General features: G+C 39.7%; 1 protein-coding gene across 2 annotated transcripts in view; it reads left to right on the top strand.

Annotated features, from left to right (window-relative positions):
- SPHKAP (SPHK1 interactor, AKAP domain containing) overlaps positions 1-21,158 on the top strand; it is a 53,306-nt gene that overhangs the window by 12,464 nt on the left and 19,684 nt on the right. For both annotated transcript variants that reach the window (XM_066193220.1, XM_066193219.1), the window contains exons 3-4: positions 66-176; positions 20,032-20,091. In XM_066193220.1, the coding sequence (XP_066049317.1) occupies positions 66-176; positions 20,032-20,091 (171 nt within the window). The remainder of the gene's footprint in view (positions 1-65; positions 177-20,031; positions 20,092-21,158) is intronic.

Genomic DNA, 21,158 nt, shown 5'->3' with positions numbered 1-21,158 from the left:
CCAAAGCACGATAGGGCTCAGAAAAAATTTGTAATTATTTTAACTATTTTTAACTATTTTAACAGATTCTGTGCAGTAACAGTTTGCTGGAATCGACAGACTACTGGCTGCAGAATCAGAGGACACCATGCCAAATTGGCTTTCTAGAAGACAAGTCGGAAAGCAACTGTGCCTCGGTAAGTACTCACTGCCACCTCCTCTGGACAAAAGTTCCTTGAGAGTTATTTGGGTAGGGTGTGGGGCTGACAGCAGTACATGTTAAACTGAAAAAGTCTGTAATTTCCAGCTTTCTTTCAAAAGCAAACATATAAACTGAAAATACCGATTTCTATACAGAGCACATTAATAAAGACGACTGCAGAGGTTTCCCCACATTTGGCTTTCAGACTTTGGTGGCTCTCTGTATTTTTTATGTTCATAATCTGCAACTCACAAGAGAGAAAAACAAGCCAAAGAGAAAATTATGCTGAACCATAACTTGTTAAGTGGCAGGTTGGAAAGAGCAGATGTTTAAAAGGCTGCTCAGTGTTCCTGAAGGCAGAGAGACACAAATAAAGAGAAAAATCTCTTTCCATGTTTGATGAGGGGAAGCTGCTGAAGATCTCAAACAAAATTATTTTGCACTTGAAATTAAATTTCTGTCTCTTTATTGTGGGTTATAATGCGATTAAGATCACCTTTGTTTAACAATGTGCATGAATAAATAGGAGTTATGTTGCTTTATAAACTATCCACATGAAACTGGATGGAAATACATGGCTGTGTTTTTAATAGTTTTTTACTTGATGGAGAACTCAGAAGAGCAGATCTTTCCTCAGAATCCCATTTGAATGCTATTTCCTGGTCTCACTGAGCAAAGAGAAGATATTCTTTATCTCAGGTAAAAGGTTTCCAGCACTGCTTGCGCTGCACGCAACCTAAAGACCAGCTGAGGGCTCCCATGGAGTCTGCTGGGATTTCCTCAAGGACACGAATATTCAGCTCCAGCTGATGAACCCAGGCTGCTGCTGCCAGGACACTGAACCTCTACCCCATGGAGGTGGCGGCCGGAGCTTAGCGTCCTGCCTGGGGTGGTGCAGAGTGACTGAGAGCAGCAGCAGTGACACAGCAGTGTCACTGCAGTCATGACATTTGGGAGTATGGTCCGCGGTTATTTGGCTTAATTCAGTCATACTGAGCACTGGTCTGTCGGTTTCCACAAGGCAGAGGGAGCGAACTACACAACCTAATCCCAGAGTGCAAGTGAGCAACCTTACATGGTGAGAACCTGAACACATTCTTAACCAGAGCAGGTTCATCAGGCAGATAATCAGTGGTATCCTTGTTTTTTGCTACAGGAAGGGATTACTTTTGGTGCAAAACCTATTGACTACAGTCACTTAATTTTACTATTTATAATTTAGTATCTTAAAAATAAAGCTTATTTTCTCAGAGGAAATTATTACCTCAAATAATAATATAAGAATTAATTATGGGTTGCTTTTTGACCTGTTGAGCTTTGACTTTTTGCTTAATTTTCCATAGACTCTTAGAGGAAATTATATTTATCTCTGATAGGTTGGACATACCAAGCAAAGGTAAGTTGTTGTAGAAAGATTATGCCATTGCTAACCTCCTTATTTCAGGCAACATTTTCTGATTTTGCCCTGCTGTCTGCTTTAAAAGGTTAAACTACCTCAAAGAGCTTTTTCCTCTACACCAATATTATAAGTGGGTTTTTTTCCTCTTTGGGGGATATTTGTCTAATTGCTAAACATTTCATTAAACTTACTGCCATTGACAATGGTACTGTTGAGCAGCAGTTTACCACTGAGATTAGGATACATAGTTTCCTGCTAATATAATCAGGTAGTATTTTGCAAGTAGTTGAATATGGATGTCTTGTTCTGTTTGTTTCTACTGAATGAGAACTTAATCAAAATCCACCTAATAGAATAAAACACATGGATTTGTGAGACATAATCACACATAAGCTCCACATAATGATTTATAAATGCAATTAAATTTCTGTAATGTGACATTCTTCTTACCCCATGGAGTGACCTCATAAAATAAAAGTAGTTTCACATAAAAATATGTACTTTTGCTTACTCCACTACTGCCAGCTTTTTTTCTCTGGACCTATAACAAATGTTTCCTGCTTTGGACATGCTTTTATGAAGAGCTTTTTGGAAAAGAAAAAACTGATAGGTACTTTGCCCCTACTTTCTCTCCAAAGATCTAGATCTAGATTAATTACCAGTGGTGAATATTTGTGGTTGGCTTGTGTTAGTACAAGTTAAGAATTTTAAATTCTTGCTTAATTAGATGGTTTATAATTTTCTTCTAGCATTGAACTCTCCTAAAGCACAGTCTCTTCATCTTGCACACAGAAATGTCAATTGTGACTTTATCTTAGCAGTTGCTATGATTTAACACTTTTCTTTGCAGTGCTTTAGAGCAGCTCCATGTTTAAGGTGGTATTGCCACACTGCTAAAGATGTATCTTAATTTTCTTTTAAGAATTCTTCATGAACATAGTGGTGAAACTATTATTTAGGAAAAAAGCAAGATACAAAACTAAATGAAAGGAAAAAAAATGGTGGTATAGTCATGCAAGATATTTGGCATTCATTAAGTTCAAGATGCTTATAAGTGAATTCTCAAGAAATTCTCTGGCCTTTCATGCTCCAGGCCAGCAAAAAGCCATTAGAAATTATATTTGCACTGGAAAAAAAAAAATCCTCTCAAAATGGAACCAGGCTGCAATGATCTCCCTGCAAAATCATCACACCCCATCACTCCTTGCATGACCGTTCTGTCCCAACAGGGAGGCTGGGAGAAAGACATTCCCACTCCACACAGCCTAACAGGGAATTGTCCTTGAGAACCTGATGTAGGAAGGTAGAACCTCTCCTTCCCGAGCAGTGTGCCTTTGTGTGAGGGGCAGTGGATTTCCAGACTGGCAGAAATCCTGCAAACTTCTTTTCAGGTATATTGGAGAAGGGGAAACGATCCACACCTAAATGGCAGTGATAGGTATGGAAGGTGGAAAATACCTGCCTTTCAATTAAAACAAAGCCCTAAGAAACTGTGCTCATTTCTTACTTTAGCATAACAAGATAACACTTTTTAAAGAGTCAGGGTGTGACAAGGGCTCATTTTAAATTGTTTTCGATCTCCTTAAAGCTGAGAAAAAAACTGAATTTGCAGGCAGATGGATGAGAGAACAGTTTCAATAAAGTGTTAAAGGTTTTGAAACATTCTTGAAATAGTCCAGCAGCTTTTCCATTTGCAAGTGCCCCTACTCTGTAACCACATAAATGCTCACTCCAGAAAGCTCCATACAGGGATGTATGTAATGCAGGCTGTATGCATAGACATAGGCAGTTGGATGTTGGTTAGGTCCAGCCCAAGGGAGCGGTGGGAACACATGGCCAGAGCAGAGGGAAAAGCACAAGGACAGCAACCCAAACTTCAGTCAAATTCAGTCATGGTAAAACGCCCTCTTGTCTGATTGTTTGCTGCTCTTCTGTGCCCCTGTGCCATTGGCACTTTTTGGGAAGTGGTATGATGATGATGGTGGAAGCACAGAGGAGAGTGGAAGACAGCATGGCTGGGGGAGTGGGACAGTGGAGACAGCAGCAACCACTGAGCGGTTTTATGCCGTGTGGAAAAACCCTAATCCATCTGCAGCACAGGAGAAAGATTACAGTTTAGGGTTATAATCTGCTTAGTTTAGTGCAGGAGAACATACCCAGCCTAGGAGACAAACTTGAGCTCTTCAAAGAAGGGAAGCAATGCTTACCTTAGTGAAGTGACAAGTGAGAGAGAAACCAGATCATTACCAAAGCAAACAGGTGATGTGATGATGGATCACATGGTCTGTGGTGTCACTGTTAACTGAGATAATGAAGAATGTCATTTTGCTATCAAAGCAGCTGGATTTTCAGAACTGGCTGTTTGCCTTGCAACTGCACAGCTTTGCTGTCCTGAGCAGGTATTTCAGCATTATCTCGTTAATTGCAGTTTAGCCATCAGCTTTCAAACAACTTCTGGAGGAGGTTAAGGATGCCATTATGCACTAATTTGAGCTGGTCAAATCAGGGCTTCTGTGGTCTCACTTCCTCCTCCAGCTCCTGATTAGTCTCCTTTACTGCCCTGGCATTTGTACAAATGTGCAGTAAATCAATTCAGAGAAAAAAGTAAATATGAAATTAAGAAATTAGTTTTTCTAGCCAAGTCTTCCTTGAATCATCTCACCATATTGTCAGATAAATGCCAGTGCTCACTCAAAGGATGGAACAAAACATCCAGGAAACAGTTCCCACAAATTAATTCGAACTGAATGATAACATATGCAGAAAGGAAGAAATCTTTGGCAAGGTGTATTTCGATGAAACAGAGGACAGAAGCTTTCAACTGAATTAAAGTAGATTATGAGTGGTTTTCATTCTTTTCTTCACCCAAGTCTTTTTAAAGATAAGGCACTACATATCTTTGGCTGTTTAGGTACAAATACACAGATTTTTTTTTGATCAGTCTTTGATACTAGATTACTTCCGGGTAGCTTTCTAACAACAGACACTGTGCAGACACTCTTTCAGGGACATTTTCTATCCCTTAGTCAGGGCCCCTGTATCCAGTATGTTCTTCAGAGAATCCGAAGAGTGAGAGCATGCCCTCACTGAAGAGTGACAGTATAGTCTTACAAGCTCAGAAAGAAGGATTATTCCCAGGGTTGGTAGTAGTCAACAAGGCTTTTTACACAGGCAAGTACAGAAGTGCAGTCTTGAATCTCAAAGGAGGAGATTTTTGTTAGTTGGCTTGTTTTAAAACAAAGCCATGTGTGTTCCTGAATAGTGACCATGCACAGCTGAAACAAGTACTTTGTTTTACTGTGTTTGAATGAAGTTTTACATTTGCTAGCAAACATGGCAAAGCCCTATTTTTCTGCCTAAAACCACCAGACCTACGTCCTAAGACCTTTTTCCTCCCTCACGAGATTGCTTGCACACCTCAGCACTATGTCATAGACAGGGAATTACAAGGCTGTTTATTTTACCTTTCACTTCATAATTACTCAACCATCTTCAGGAACAGCATTGTCTCTTTCAGAAATCAAAATCCATCCGTTTCTTTCCAGATCTAAACCGTAATTACTGGAGATATTTTTAGGTTTAAGTCTCATCTTCCTATTCAGCTTGACGATACCATAATTACATCCTGACAAGGTGCAGGAATCAACAGCAGCAGGCAAAATTGTGGCGCTGAGGTGTCCTTTCTCAGGAGTGTGTGGGTGTTCATGCTGCTGTGGTAAGGAATTGTACCTTCCAGAGAGCCCCTCTCTGGCTTGCACAGAGAAATAAAACCCCTCCTCTTCACCAATTGCTCTCTGCCTTATGGAGCCCAGTGCAGGCAGACTGAGAACTTGCTTAAAAGACCACTGAAAGGATTACTTGTATAATCTGTAAAATATGTTTCACTTTCTGCTCTTGTATGTACTTGGCTCCAAAAAATATGTCTTCACATATGAGCTAGTGTTAAGACAGAATTTAAATATGCCCTTAAATTCAAATATGCCCTTATTTCCACATTTTCAGTACCACACATATATCATACAGCAGACAAAAGCTGCCTCATGAATTTCAGAGTGTGGAAGATTGACAATAGATTTTCTTCTCTTTCCTGTCACTTCAGACTTGGGACAGTGTTTAATTTTCTGTCTAGATCTGCCATCTTCTTTCCCGTCCCTCCATGTCAGTCTCAACACTGCAGTGGTTTTCTATCTGTGCTTAAGAGAAGCAGATGCTTAACCTGCCAAAGCTATAAATAAGCCCTGGGAGGATCAAGGATGGCATTGCAGCTGTATCCTCTCCAGCATTCCACTCTGGCATACTCTCTGTGCCTCCATGACCTGCTTTATCAAGAAATTAGATTCTTGTGCTAACTCCAGAGTGGACATCTGTGACTGTGTTGCTGTTATAACCACAGGCTCCCTCTAACATGAATTGCAGGCTGAGGTTCACAGAAATTTGTTAAACATTAAGTGTACAGGGCACTGGAGAGAGTAGATGGTGCATGTGGCATAAATATTTATTGGAATATTTTCTCTAAGTCATAAGTGGCAATTAATTATATCAAACCCAAAGGAATAAGCTTTAATGAGAAGAAAATATTCACAGCTGGTTTTGAAGCAATGGGTTACGAAGAGATAACTTGGGAAGATTCATTAATGCAGTTCAGCCATTAAAATAGGGATAGTCTCTAAAATATCAAGAACCATAAATTCGCCAAGTCATTTGAGATAAGCACCTTCTGAAGAATAATTTGGACAAAATTTCAAACACATTGCTGCTAAAAATACTGGAAGGAGAGCAGTATAACACATCCTTCTGACAACATACAAGGTGTACCTAAAAGAGAATTTAGGTTGGGCTGAGCTGGGGAGACAAGGGAAAGTCATGTCAGGACCTTATTTAGGTGAATTTGAGTGACTCACAGGAGATGCACTGAGTTGTCTGCTTCTGGAAACACTCCGTTAGGGCCTGCAAGAAGAGTGGTTGCAAACCTCATCTCGTGTTAGATAGCAGTTGTGCATCTCACAGGAGAGATTTTTACATGAAAATTGAAAGGAATAATGTGGCTTTTGTGGCTATCCCAATGAAAATATAGGGCAAGAACGGGAAAACTACTTCTTCCACTCACAGCTAGAGATGGAAATTGCTTCTCTCTAATCATGCAAAGGACCGCACAACAGAAGGAAGGCTCAGACCTCATTTCAAGTTGATGTTTCCCCAATCTGCCTTGCATCCTGCTGTATTTTTGAGCAGAGAAACTGTCACTAGAGTGCCATGGTCCTACTTTGACACAAATGGATTTTTTTATGATAGCCTGATCTGACTTTGGTGAGATAAGGAACATACTGCTGTATACCACTGAGGGATGCCTGTCATGAAGCCTTTTGAGTTATTTGTAGCACAGAAGATGGGCCTGAGCTGCCTCACACTCTGAGGTTACCACTGTGTGCGGGGCTGGAGGTAATTTTCTTCACAGTGGCTGGTATGGAGCTATGTTCTGGATTTCTGCTGAGCACAGGGTTGATAATAGAGAGATGCTTTTGCTATTCCTGAACAGGGCTTGCACAGAATAAAGTCCTTTTCCCTTGTACTGCCCCCACCAGAGAGTTCACTGGGGTGCACAGCAGGCTGGGACAGCACACCCCAGCTGGCCCAAAGGATGTTCCATAGATGGGACATTGTGCTCAGCACTGAAAGCAGGGGAGACAAGGAGAAAAGGGGGGACAGAAATTTTCCCACCTGTATAATACTGCTGCCTTACATTTTCATTCATGCAAATCATTTTGCTAGCAGCTAAAGGGCATATCTAGTACTTCCAAACTAATATTTTAATTTCTACATTTCACAGCTGGTTCCTCTGCCAGAATCATTTTGGCAAGCATGGAAATTATTGTGAGACAAGCATTGCATCCAAATGCTAATGGATGATTAGTTCTGTCTTCCAGAAACTTTTTTTTTTAATTCTGAGTCACTATCAGGCTATTTCAAACACCTCATATAAGACATACTCCAGCTTAAGATCCTCTTTAACCATTTAAATATGAAAGGTCAGATTTTACTGTGCATGGAGGAGCGAGCTACATCTCTTACACCATTCCCAGTCTCCTATCTACTAAAAATGTGCTCTCTGCATATTAGTGGTAACTGCTAATGACCCCAAAAAGAAGTGATGAGACCCAATGGCAGTGAAAATAAGTCACCAGAATTTGTTCAGTGGAAAAAAAGGAAATTGTAATCTAAAACCAAATACCTGCAACAGAAAAGCAACAGCTGGTGATTTTCAGTTTCCTTATTTCTTATAACATTTCAGCTCTTCACAAAAGTATGCCAGTCCTTAAAGCACTATATACTATATACACTATATATACTTCTTCAGTAGGTACTTTTCTGTATGCTCAGGAAAAGGAGACACTTTATGTGATTGCATTCTTTCATCCCAAGACAGCACACCAATTCAGTATCAAGGCATGAAACAAAATCCTGAAAATCCTGCCTGTTTGCCAAAACTACTCCAAGGTGGAGTAACAGGAGGCAAAATAATAGTAATGATTAAAAAAAAAGGTGGGAGAACACTCTGAAGGAACACCCTGAAGAATATTACCTGAAACCCACACATTTCAGCTACTAGTTTGTTAAGGGTTGAGATCTCTCTTTCCCAGATATTACAGGAAGTGTCTTTCCATTACGTGCTTTATAATGGCAGTGTCACAAGCCTCACTCCTCTGAATGGAGGCATTTTAAAGCCTACTATAAAACCAGAAGGAAGATGAATGAAGGTGACATATAGGGCATTATGAAACCAAATGCAAAAGAAAGCCAGTGTACACGCCTGCTTCAGATAATCCTCATTCCTCTTCATGAGTGTCTGTGTGTGACTGCACTCACAGACACTCATGAAACTGTATCTTTAAATAGCTGAGGAATCTGTGAGTGGGCTGAGTGGGTGCAGGAGCTGTGTGCCCCTAGGCAGGCTGTCTAATTGCTCTGCTCCAGCTGAGGCTGTGCTGGCTGTGGCAGCAGAGCTCCTCCTGAGTGAAATGAGCAGTTGTTTATCACACAGATAAACACAGAAGCCCCATGACAGTGTGAGAACCTGAAGAACATACCAGGGCGGAAGTTCTTGTGCACAGCTTTGTGCTCTTGGTGTGGAACCTAAGCTTCCCCTGTAGGTTGCACCTAACTGCAGCTGAGTGTTTTGCCACAGGTGTTCTCATCTCCAGAGAGCTTCTCTCAGAACCTTGTATAGACAAAGGGTGTGTCCATGTGCCCTGTGAACTGAGAGATGCAAGGCAGCTGTCCACGCAACATCTGTAAGTTAGAGAACAAACAGAACTCACCACACATTTCAGTGTCACTGAAACTACCAAAAACTCCTCTCCTTATAGTACTGCGGGAACCTACCTCAGGCTGAGATTTCCAGTTCCTTTTCCAAAAAGATCCAATCCAGTCCTCAACTAGATGCCAAGATTTCTCATCTCTTTGGTCTTCTGCAAAGAGACTGGGAACTACAGAAGCCCTGACTTTAATCATCACTATAGGAGTTCAGGGCCCCTTTCTGTAATATGATTCTGGACCTGCAGGTTTAAGGTGGCCATGAAGAAAGCAGATGTTTTCCTGGTAGAAGGTTGTCTAGGGAAAGAAGTGTAGACCAGAATACCTTTCTAATTCCCAACTCTGCTATTTCAGATGCAAGAAAATGAAAGCTAGGAGATTCTTGTTTTATTCCAGGGGTTTGTTCTAAACTGCTCAGAAATGTTACTCAGGTATTTTTTCTCCAACCATGTATGCAACTAAGTACGTGGAACAAACAAGTAATTTTTTTTAAATTGCTGAGCTTAAAAATAGTAACGATAAAACTAATAATCCAAGTGACTCATGGACAAATCTTTATTTCTGTCAGCTGCTATGTAATTTAGTGGAAAAACATCTATGATTACAGGAGCTCTGTGGTCTGGCTCTGGGAATGCAGAGCTTGTGAGAATGGATGAGTGTGCATAAGTACAGGTATTTCTGCCTGACACACAGGCATTAGGGATGGATTCAATAATTCTGATGTCATGGCCACCTCCTCCAGATTGCAGCAGATGTTTAATTGAGATATTCCACGCTCTTTTTTAACTGACGGTCTGCAGATATGGGTAGTCCTATTTTTTAAGTAATTTTTTCCAGGTGTATGGGAAGAATTAGTATCAAATCCACCAAATTTTTTTTCCCAGTTAAAATAACTTTATTTACTATGAAGAGTTTGAAGAATTTCCCCATTTGCTTCTTGAACAGTGTATTGAACAGGGTAAGCTAAGTTCTTCCAGATCCACACATCCACCCTACAGCCTTTTTTTTTTAGTTCCCTCAAAGTGCTTGTAGAACTCTACTGGGGAAAGACCTAAATCTGTCCAAAAATACATATGATTAGGCAAAACATTCTCCCAAAGCAGCTGTGGGTTTGTGTGAATAAAAATTTGACAAACCAGTTGAATTAGATTTCAGTTAGTTTGATTAATTTTTTTTAAAGAATCAGGAGAACACCTAGGATTACAGCCTCAGTAAAGATGCATGATTAGAGTTTCTGGTTGCCTTTTTACCAACAGAAATAATTTCAGGCTCAAGTGAAATAATTTCAAGCTCACTTTTGAGCTTACTGGATGATTATCTGTCTAATTTGACAATGGGCGAGAGGTTTGAGAGCCAGAGTTCCTACAGGTTTCATGAATACAGATGAAACTGAGAAACTGTAAGGATGTGAACTCAAACCTTCCTTATACAGCAGAGAAACCAGAGAGAGCTACACTTTAATAAAGTCTACTGAGAGGAAAGCGGCAGTGGCAGAGCTCACATATGGACGTGCTGAAAAGTTAACCTTAAGATGTTAATACATAGATAAGCAGGCTTTTCTAATCTCAGCACTCACACAGCCAGTCAGCCAGCCAGCAGTTTTCCACACTGATTCACAAGCACAGGAACCTGTACCTTTTTCAAGTAAGCTTGCTGCCTCAGAGCCCTACCTATTTTTAACCTAACAGCTGGGGCAGAGCTGCCCTGCAATTTGTAGAGCGTGCTTGAGCAGACAGATGCTGTGCACGTTTGCTGCAGCAGAAACAGAGGTCAGTCCCAAAAGGTGTGGTTAAAAATGACAGAAACCATTGCTGTCACCAAACTGTATCCATCACAAAGCTGTAATATCTGTTGCTTTTAACAGTGCTCAGAAGTAGCTGGATATTTTGTATGCTGAATGTAAATTCCGTGAATGGAAAGATGAGACAATCCTTTTCAAGGAGAGAAAACACGATGGTCTTGGTTTAAAAATTTAATTTTATGAGCCAGGAAGCAAGAAGAAGCTTAGGGCCAGGATGGGCCTGGTGAAGAAAAGGAAGAGCTGAAGAAACTATCCAGATCAGTTAGATTTTACAGTCCTAATTTCTTATGGTGAATAATGGTGCATATTTATCATATGACTGAGCTCAATCAAAACCCATCATCAGACCTGCGTGCTTCCTTCCTTAATTCTCACCCCAGCCTCTGAAAAGCAGAGAGAACTCACAGAATGATCTGCTTTTAGTAAAGATTTTTTTATCAGAGGAGAAAAGGGGCCTGTTTTTCATCTAGAGACAACAGTTCCTGATTTATGGGATACAGTCCTGAAATCCCTTCACAGAAAGCTTTGAGTAGTGATTTATCAGGAAGAGTTTCATAAGGTGTGACAACCATGGAGCTGCTGGTTTTCCCTGCTGCCCTTCAAAGTGCCACCTCCCCCTTCCTTCTTCCCTCAGTGTAGTCCAGAACAAAAGGCCTGGAGAGACTGCAAATTACAGCAGACCTGCCCCACTGTGTGAAAAACAGAACAAAAATGAGCTACATAGTCTGAACTATTACGCATACTAACATTTTACTTAAAAAGATGGGGTGGGCAGCATATTGTGTATTATAATGAAGTGAGAAGTATAATTAGAGTAGTAGAGGCAAGTAAGGAAGAAGTAGCTCAGTTTAAAAACTCAAAACCAAATACTCTGTTCCAGGTACTGGTGTTTTAGCTGCTGATCTGACAGCCTCTATCTAGCTGTATAATGCACAATTGCTTCTTTCTATCTGCTGGTAGCTGCACTTACACCCAGGTAATACCTGCTCATCCTGACACCCCAGAGACTGGAGCAGGCGGAACTTGAGTCCGATCAGTCTCTCATAGTCACTGCTATGGAGTATTTTCACTTGACATCTTTGCTTAGCAAAATCATTTGCATTTTTTAATTAGGCTTAGCCACATTGACTTCCTCATCTTTCTCAAGTACTAAAAAATCCTTTAGAGCACCACAGAACAGTTTGCTGTGCACAGATAAGCAGAATGGATTTAAGTACTTATAACGCTTTAATCTCGTTTTGTGCTTCTACATGCCATACCAATGTCTTTGAGAAAAATAATTGATTTTTATAGTAGTTTAGATCTATGCTGTACAAATAAAAATATCTAGGTGTGTTAAAGAAAACAGTAAGCAAATACTCAACTGGCCCAGAAATCTGAGCATTCATTTAATAATGTACCATCAATGCTCTCTTTTCTGTAAATCAAACATCATCTTAATTTCCTGCTTCAGTTGCTTATAGGATTAAAGAATTCATCTGTTTGGCTTTGTAGACTGCAGGCAGTTGTATTTCTTGGCTTACCAAAACCAGCCTGAGCAGAGATTGCCAAAACAATCAGAATTTGGGGCTGCAGGAAGTCGGTATTTCACCTTGGTTTCATTGTAAAATAGCTTGTTTTTTGAAACCATTAAATATTTTATATTCTTTGGTGTATTTGGGACAGTGTTCTTAGCCAGTGATGATTTCAGTCATTTTAAACAAAACCTTTTGGGACTGACCTCTGTTTCTGCTGCTTTGTTTAGCTGAGTCTGGCCTATAATTAACCACAACAGTTAAAATTTTATTGCATCATTGCTTTTTGGCAATTTAAAGTCTCAACAGTTTCTATGAAACCTTTTCCCTGGAAGTGTATAAAATTCAAAAGTACTGTTTTTTGAAGTTTTGTCTTTTTCTTTCTGGAGCAGCCTGGTCACTGACCCATTGTTGCAGACTGTGCTTGTATTTCAGAAACAGGCCCACCCTGCTGAGCAAGAGGTCAGAGGAGGCAGGAAAAGGATAAGGTGCAGGACTGGCTTCTGAGCAACCCACAAACTGATTTCAGGTTACTACTTATTATTTTGCTCATGAGCAAATTCTCCTTTAAAATACCACCCCCTGCTCCGGTCTGGTGGAACCATAATTTTTCCATTCCAACAATTTTCAAATACAGGAAGTGGAAAAAGTCAAGATTAACATGAACAAAGCTAAATGATGGTATCAATTATGGTTTATTGGTTTATATTCATCATTTTTTTATTTGGACTGGCCTTGAAATCAGATAACTGTCACAGTTATATTATCTAGTCCTCCGAGATTCTATTTAGCATTTTAATGGATACATAAAGAAAGAAAATAAATAAGCATAATAAGACCTATCAAAAAATTTAAGAAGATTAATGTAGGCATGTAAGGTTTTACAGAAATGTACATTAACTCTTTAGTCTTGCACAAACAGTAATACTTTCTATTCATTCTGCAGTAAAAACTCCTTTTGATGCCAGTCCATAAATAAAAGTGGTGACAGAAAAAAATAACTTTGTAATGATAATGAGAGACGAGCAAGGGGTAGAAATATTAGGCTGGCTATTGCTCCTGGCCCTGATGGATGCAAAGTCATTTCTGTGAAGGAAGTTTTACACCCAACAGGCACATATTCATTGGGGCAGTCACAGATTGATAACAAGATTCCCATCAAATGCAGTGAAGTTGCCCAAGAGAGCAAATGTCTGAAGACGCAATGTAGGGAGACTTCTGTTCTCCAAAACCTGAGTTACAGGGAAAACCTGACAGCAGCTTTTCAGCACACGAATCAGAGCTACACTGTAGAACTTATTGTGAAAATTAGAGCCATAGAAGCTTCAAGTATCAGTTATGAAAATTTTCTTTTAGTAAACAATTGTGGTGAAGTGACCAAAGCTTCCAAAGTAAGTTTGCAGTCAGCCTTCTTTCACACAGATCCTACCAGACCTAGATGATAAAAAAATTCCTAGGAGCTTCAAAACTATTAGTTTGTTTCCTTATTAGCTAATAGATGTTCTTATGTGACATTTTAGACCATTTATTTAGAATTCATCATTTCACAGCTATTTGTTTTTTATCTTTCAAAAAAAATGGTACTTGAAACTCTGTTGGGAACACAAGATTTAAGAAATCTCAATTTTAAAGAACAGAGAGGTCAATGATTAGGAGACCTTACAGACAGTACACATATATATACAGACATACGTATGTATGTATATGTGTGTATATAGACCCATTTATATCTATATATCGCAGGAAGTCCAAGAGGTTTTATTTAGCCATTATATTAGCATAAATAAGACAAGTGAAAATAAATGCAAAGTTCTGTTTGGGAGCTTTGCAGATCAGCATTTTGCTAACCATCAAAACAAATGCTCCTGTCACACAAACTGGCTGTATGGATACAATCTGTTGGAAAAGGCATTTTATGACATCCTAATGTAAGTCAAAAAATATATGAGTGATTCTGGTCATTTTCAAAGAGACAAAGCCCACAGCAAATTTCTGGACAAAATCTGGTACATTGCTACTCCTTTGATATTTTCTGTGGGTTACAGTTTACTTTGGCTCAGAAGTACAGGGTAAAACAATATTTTTTCCTCAGGCTTCCGCTGACTTCAGCTCCTGAGGGAGCCCATCATGCAGCTGTAGGTTCTCTGGAATAGTCACCATTTCACTGAGCAATGCCTTGTAGCAGCTCTATTCTGTTATTGTGCTGTGGGGAAATTACAGTGATCTAATCTTTCTAAAGCCAGGAGACTTAGGTCTAATAGAAGTTCAGAGCAACTGTATTGTTTTTTTACTTTGCAGAAAGGAAATTAGGATGAGAATAGGCTCAGAATTCCAGATCTGCCATCCCATCACAGAGTTATTGCTAAGAGCAGAAATTATTGTGGTCAAACACTTCATTAAATCCTTAAGACAACTGTCGCAGCAATCACAGTCGATGTAAAATTCAATCACCCTCTTCACAAACTGTACCTTCACAGTCCTACTTTTAAAAAGGGATAAAGTATTTAGAATAATAGTGTATAAGAAACAACACACACCCTGAGAATAAACAATACCTACCCAAAATATGGAGGGGAAAGAACATGGAAGTAAAATGCCAGACCTTTAGTATTTCAAAGGATAATGCTAAATGATAACCAGAACATCTCTGCACTGTTGTTAAGATGCATGTCACTCACAAGCAACAAGGCAAGATGCAAAGAAGCACAGCAAGGTGCATGTTAATTTAAAAGTGACATTGGGAGAGCTGCAGACGTGGTCACCCAAACCAGGACAGAGAGGACACAGCTGGCTGTCCTGACATACAGCTGCCTTCTGCTTCTGCCACTGCACTCTGGTCAGCAACAGACGGTAAGATCTAAAGGGAACAAAATCCCTGGTGAGGGCATGGGGGAAGCTCTGTGAGGGGCAGCACAGGCTGGTCCTGCCTTTCCTGCTGTGGAGCTGCAGTTGCTGCTGCTGTTCTCTGCTGTGAGAACTGCATTCCTACCAGCACTTCAGCTGTTTTTTTACATAAAACTTCAGTCCTGGGCAGAGCAGCTGCTCACCTTCTCCTATCCCACAGTTGTATCCTGCACATCCTCAGGTTTAGGCATTTACGTTTTTTAACTTGGCACCCAGGTGCTGCCTGCTCGGAACTGCTTTCTCCTGAGATCTCTCCTGGGGCTAATTACCTTTTTCACTTCTGTTTGTAGGAAATTAAACATGAGTTTTATGGGCAGATAAAAGAGCAGTCCCAAACCAGTTGTTGTCTCTAAGTGTCTCTTGGGGTGTCTGAATTGGCACCTGGCATGTGTTGACTCAGTGATGTGTCAGGAAGAGGATGGGAAGAGCAGATAAAGACCTGGGAGATAAAGACTCTATAATCTCATTTGGTAGAAAGCATTTACATCCTGACATACCAACCAGGACAGCACAGAACATGGAGAGTTCTACACAGTTCTGCTGCAAATCCAAACATCTGCACAGAAATTTAGCCTCTGCTGAGGTGTATGGCACCAAACCCAGCCTGCTGGTGAAACCCAGGCCAAAGCTGAGGATCAGTTGGATGGGTGCAGTGGTGGAATGACAGTGATGAAGCAGTTTGTGTCACCTCCATATAGACCTGCTACTATCTGGATAGTCTGTATTTCTGTGTTGTCCTAATCCAGCTACTGATGGATTAGAAACTAAGAAACTGTGTTTAGGAGTGTCCTTTAGGTTACAAAGTGATAGGCTTGAATGTTAGAAAATGGCAGATACACAGTACTCTGATTTTACATAATTTTCCCCCTTTTTGCAGGCTTCCTGTTCACTGAATCAGGCAGCAATAGTGCATTGCATAAATGTGGGCATATGAGGTAAAATTCAGGTTGCACAAGCCATCTGTATATAGTTCTCATTTTTTAGTCTTGTCTCTTCAGTTTAACTTCCTTTCTTTTAAAATAGATATTGAAATTTTGGGGAGGGTGGTATAATGTAGATGTATTTGATTTTATGGGGGGGGGGAAAGCCCACCTCCTGCAGCACTTCAAGTATTGACCATAGTCCTTCACAGCACAGAACACAAGACTGTGGCTCTCACTTTGCTTACCAGGTTAACTATATCCTGAGGTCATTTGTCAGTGAGGAAAATATACTGTGCTTAAACAGTAAAATTTACTGTGTTACATTCTTAAACACTTTATAAAAAAGAATTTCTTAATACATAGTTCTTTTAAGAAGTGAGGTGTCTACATACTTTTGGCACCAACTCAAGAGCAGATTTTAGGACTTCACTGATCTATGGAATTCATAACATGCAGCTCTTACCAGTCATAGAAATTAGCATGCAAAATACAGAAGAAAAAGCAAAAACAAAGTTTCTCTATTTGCTTTTTATATGATCCTGGAAAGTAAAGACTTCTTCTCAGCAGAGAAGTCAAGAGCTCAGCAAGTTAGTGATGATAACCTGCCTGGAACTATTCTAGTAGAAATGCTTGGAGGGTTTGATGAGAGGAAGGTTGGGGGTCAGACCCAAATATCTGCTATTGATTACAAGAATACTCTGCATAGTGCAAGAGTTGCTATTTACAGTGTCCCTGTGCATTAAATGGTTTAGGGACATGTAGCATCCTGCTTTGTTCTACATTTCAGTGCAGTGGTACAGGTTCACCAAAAGAACAGCACTTTCTCTCTCGAGCAAATGGGATTTCTAAACTTGGAAAAACTACTGAACCAAAAGTAGCTCTGGCATCTACCCGAGGAGTTGTGGGTGACTATCTCACTGTGTAAAGCCTGAATTTGGGTGTTAGGTTGTTTCTGTTTTGTATTATGTGACACCATTTAAATTTTGTTGTTTTCTACCTCCAAAATAAGTATTTCTCAAGACAGAAAAAAAGGCAATATCTTGAAGTTTCTGTATGGTCTCCAGACAGTAGATCAGTGTAAGTGGAAAACAGACACACTTTGGAAATGAAAAGGTGCTTGTGGGAAGTCAAGGACGTGAAGTGTAAAGAAGTGGTTGGGAAAGGACTGACATTTAAAGATACCATGATGAGGAGAAGGCTGGGTTACAGCTAAACTAAGCTGCATCTGATATAAAGAAAGAAATCAGAATTAAATTGAGGTTAGCAAATCCTGACGTGACCTTGGCTCTTTCTTCATAATTTATGCAGTATTTCCATCCTAAAGTTTATGGATTGTTCTCTAGTGTTGTTTTGCCTTGTTTTGGTGGAGGTGTCCCTGATAATTACTAGAAGTTAATCAAGCAATGCAAGCTAATGAGAGCTTAAAACTTACATTACATAAGCAGAAAACAGGGAGAGATTTTTCATAATGGATCATTTTCTGTTTGAGCTGCACTGGTGAAGTATCTCCAACAAAATTATCCTCACAGTGAACTTCCTAGAAGGAAGCAGTAGTGCAGAGCAGGCCAGGATGGAACTGTAGAGGTAATTTATGGTTACAGTACCTCCCCGTCTAGTCCTGCCTCCTGCCCACAGCAAAGGGAAAAAGTAAATGAATTCATCAGTGTCTTTCACTACAGTGAAATTGTTTTTGTTCAAAAATCGCCTATAATTAAAACTGCAAAGTCCACAGAACAGGAAATGCTAAAAGACTGAATTGGCAGTGTAATGTATCAATGTCAGTGGAATTGGACAAGTGCATTTGGAAACTGGGTTCAGTACTGCCATGGGTTTTATAGTGCAAGTTCAATTAAAAAAAAAAAATAGAAAGAAAGATAATGTGACTTTAAATACTAGATATTCCTGCTTGTACTGAGGCATCTTCTGTTGAGGCATTAGTGAGTTATGTGCCATGCACACCTGAACCAGAGGTGGTGTTTGTTTTGGCTGCTTGGAGAGGGCCTGGCTTTAGGATGGCAGTCAGTGTCACTGGAAGCAGTGCCAGTGTTCATCACAGCAAAGTCATGAGCCATCATCCCATGGAGGTAGCAAAGTGCAAACCAAGGTTTATCAGAGAATCAGGTGTTTGGCTGGAACGTCCCTGAAGACACAACTGCTACTGGGCAGCTTTTTCTCAACACTCCTCAGTAACAGCCCTACCTTCACCATGGGGTGACCGTGCTGGAGAGGACTTGAAACTGGCCCCACACCTTCCCACACTCCTACCCTGATGCCAAATAATGGTCCCCTAAGGACACACACCTCTGTGCAGCTGCAGACTCATAACTCATATCTCATATTCTTGTGGGCAAGCCCATGTGCAAATCAAGAGTGTAATTTTCTAATGCTTTTTTGGTAACTACCTATTGTTGATAAGTGAAATGCCTGCACGTGAAAACCCAGTAGAAAGTAAGAGAAGTGTTTGTCTAATCAACTGTAACATGTTTAGGACATTACATAACCACCATACTATGTTGCTAGAGGGTACTTTTACTATTTTGTAGCTTAGACATTTTTTATAACTATTTCTCAAAAGTTCAGCAGATGACAGCAGCATATATTGATTGTTGTCATATTCAGGCACAGAAATATTTTTGCTAAAATTGTAAAAGGGCTGGAAAATATGTTTTTAAGTTCATGTAAAGATGACATTAAACTATTTAAAAGGGCAGAAAGCTTTCTTCTTCACTGGGTGGTTTTTTTGCTTTATAATGGGAGCACTGGCTGGATCTTTCCATCTGCTGTGCTGGCTGTTATTGCAGATGGTCATAATCTGTACATATGGCATGTGCATATATAAACTGAAATCAGGGTTATCTTGGTGTAAAAGCAGGCCCACAACAGGAGCTTGGGTGCCTAACACAACAGTGTTGGTGAAGGGGATAATTTAGACCATTTTCATTTTCTATGGGATATTTACATGGAATTAGGGAAAGTACTTCCTCTTCACTGAAAAATAAGCAAAAAAAAAAACCCAAACAAAAACAAAAAATGCCACTCAGCTCTTTTATGTTAAATTTTGGATCTGCAGTTTATTTGGAATCAGGTGTTGACTTCAGCTGTGCCTTGAATTTGTGTTAGGTTTGGGTTAGATGAGGACAACACCAAGCTCTCATAAACTTCACAGCCAGCCTAGCTTTGGAGTCCCTGCTTCTAACTCAGAGCTGGAGGAGGGATTTTCTCATTAGAAAATGGCCTTGCAGTAAGTATATAATAAAACAAAAGTCTTCAGCAGTTAAATGGTCTTTAGATCTGAAGTTTCTGTTTCAGTCAATCTCACTACCATTAAATAGTCATTGAGACTCACAATAATCAAAGAAGTGACAAAAACCCTTCATCAAAAGTGGAACTTTCTGGTGCATGAGGTGCTCACCAGGCAGTTAAGCTGTTCTGCACTTGTGGTGTCCAGAGAGCGGTGCTGAAAACTTCCTGTTGAATATTGGCTCATGAACCAAGTTTAAAAAATTACTTTGATAAAGTTTTTAACTTCTCATAGACGTCTTGGAAGGTTAGGAAAAATACTCCAATATTTATGTGGTATGCAGAAAAATTCTGAAAGCAACTCACAATTGCACTTACAAAACATTTAGCAACAAGTGCCTGAGAAGTCATTGGAAAAGCAAGACATGAAGAATTTATCAGATATATAATCAAATGTATTTTTAACATTTCCTCTACCTTTACTAATATCCTCTGTGTCACAGTTTATTTGCAACATTTGCTCACTCGTCAGGCAAGCCAATTGTCAGCACAGATAAAGTCATGACTCATTCCTTTTTTTCCTCCTTTCTTAAAATCTACTCCGCTGTTCTCTTTACTAACCTTTCTACCTTTCTTGTACTAGGATTCACAGATTCAGCTACGAGGCTAGAAAATGAAAATATAGTGGCTTTAAAAGGGTTGCTACCACTCTAATATTAAACTTTATAAAGTGCTTTTTTTTTCCTCTCTCATCACAGGTTTGTTTTGTGAATTTAGATGCCAACAGAGATGATTGCAGCGATGAGCAAGTGAAACAGGTAAATGCTTAGGTCTTAAAAACATGCACAATGGATCTATTCAGGTCCACCAGGACTCTCCAGTAAAAATACAGATTAAAATTCTATGTACAAATCAAAGCCAACCCTAGATTTTTAAGTGTTAGAGACAGCAATGCATAAGGAATCTAAAATTGTTTCAACACTAGACTATGTTACATAGCATTTCGTATTCCCATCCCAGAAATTTGTAATGGATCGTTGCAGTCTGAATTCAAAGCAGTTACATGAGTAGATTTCTTGCTTTTGTTAGCGAAGTGAGCATGGACATGTCATTCGTCCTTTTTTTTTTTTTTTTTTTTTTTTTTTTTTTTTTTTTGGCTTATTACTACATAAAAAGAGTTTCTGGTGTCCTGCTCTGCCAACAGTTTCTGATTTCTTTCTCTGTCCTACTTCCAAAAAAGCCTCCAAAAATCTTCCACTCATCTAAGTCTTGTTCAGCTGATCTGTCTTACTCAAACTCCACGTAGGTAGATTATGTGCTCTTGAGGAGGGGGTGTTGATAAAACAGGTCTAAAGGTGTGTTTGATCTGTTTAACTGAAAGTTACAAGGGTAGGAAAAAAGAAATTTTTAAAAAGCAATAAAAACCCTTGGTTATTTTACAAGTCCTGAGACAAACTATGATATGGTATTTAAAACACATACCATTCCAGAAAAAAACCCCTTAAATCTGCAGAAGTCATGTTTTAAAGGAAGGGCCTGGTGTCAGTTTTGTGCTTACACCTTCCTTTATCAGTTCCTTTTCATCATCCTGGCTTGGTGCCCATGTTTGATACACCAATACAGAAGCAATATGTAGTGACTGAACACAGGTAGGATCTCCTGACAGTACCCAGGGAGTTCTTTGGTGAAACCATTACAGTTCATTTGCTGGAAACACTTTTAGCTCATAGAACAACCAGTGCTGGCACCTTGATGGCTCCTGCAAGTCATTTGTTAGCAGGAACAGTTTTTCTCTGCTGTTTTCTGCATCCTGGTTCTGTGAAAATTCAGTTGTCAAAAATAAATACGGCATCTTGCAGCAAAATGATTTTTCTATTGAATCAGC

This window comes from Chamaea fasciata, unplaced genomic scaffold (genome assembly GCF_029207755.1).
Source record: "Chamaea fasciata isolate MVZ Bird 193981 ecotype frontalis unplaced genomic scaffold, bChaFas1.0.hap1 SCAF_11, whole genome shotgun sequence".
Lineage (NCBI taxonomy): Eukaryota > Metazoa > Chordata > Aves > Passeriformes > Sylviidae > Chamaea > Chamaea fasciata.
The sequence above is the reverse complement of the archived record's forward strand: the minus strand, read 5'-3'. Positions and strand labels throughout refer to the sequence as shown.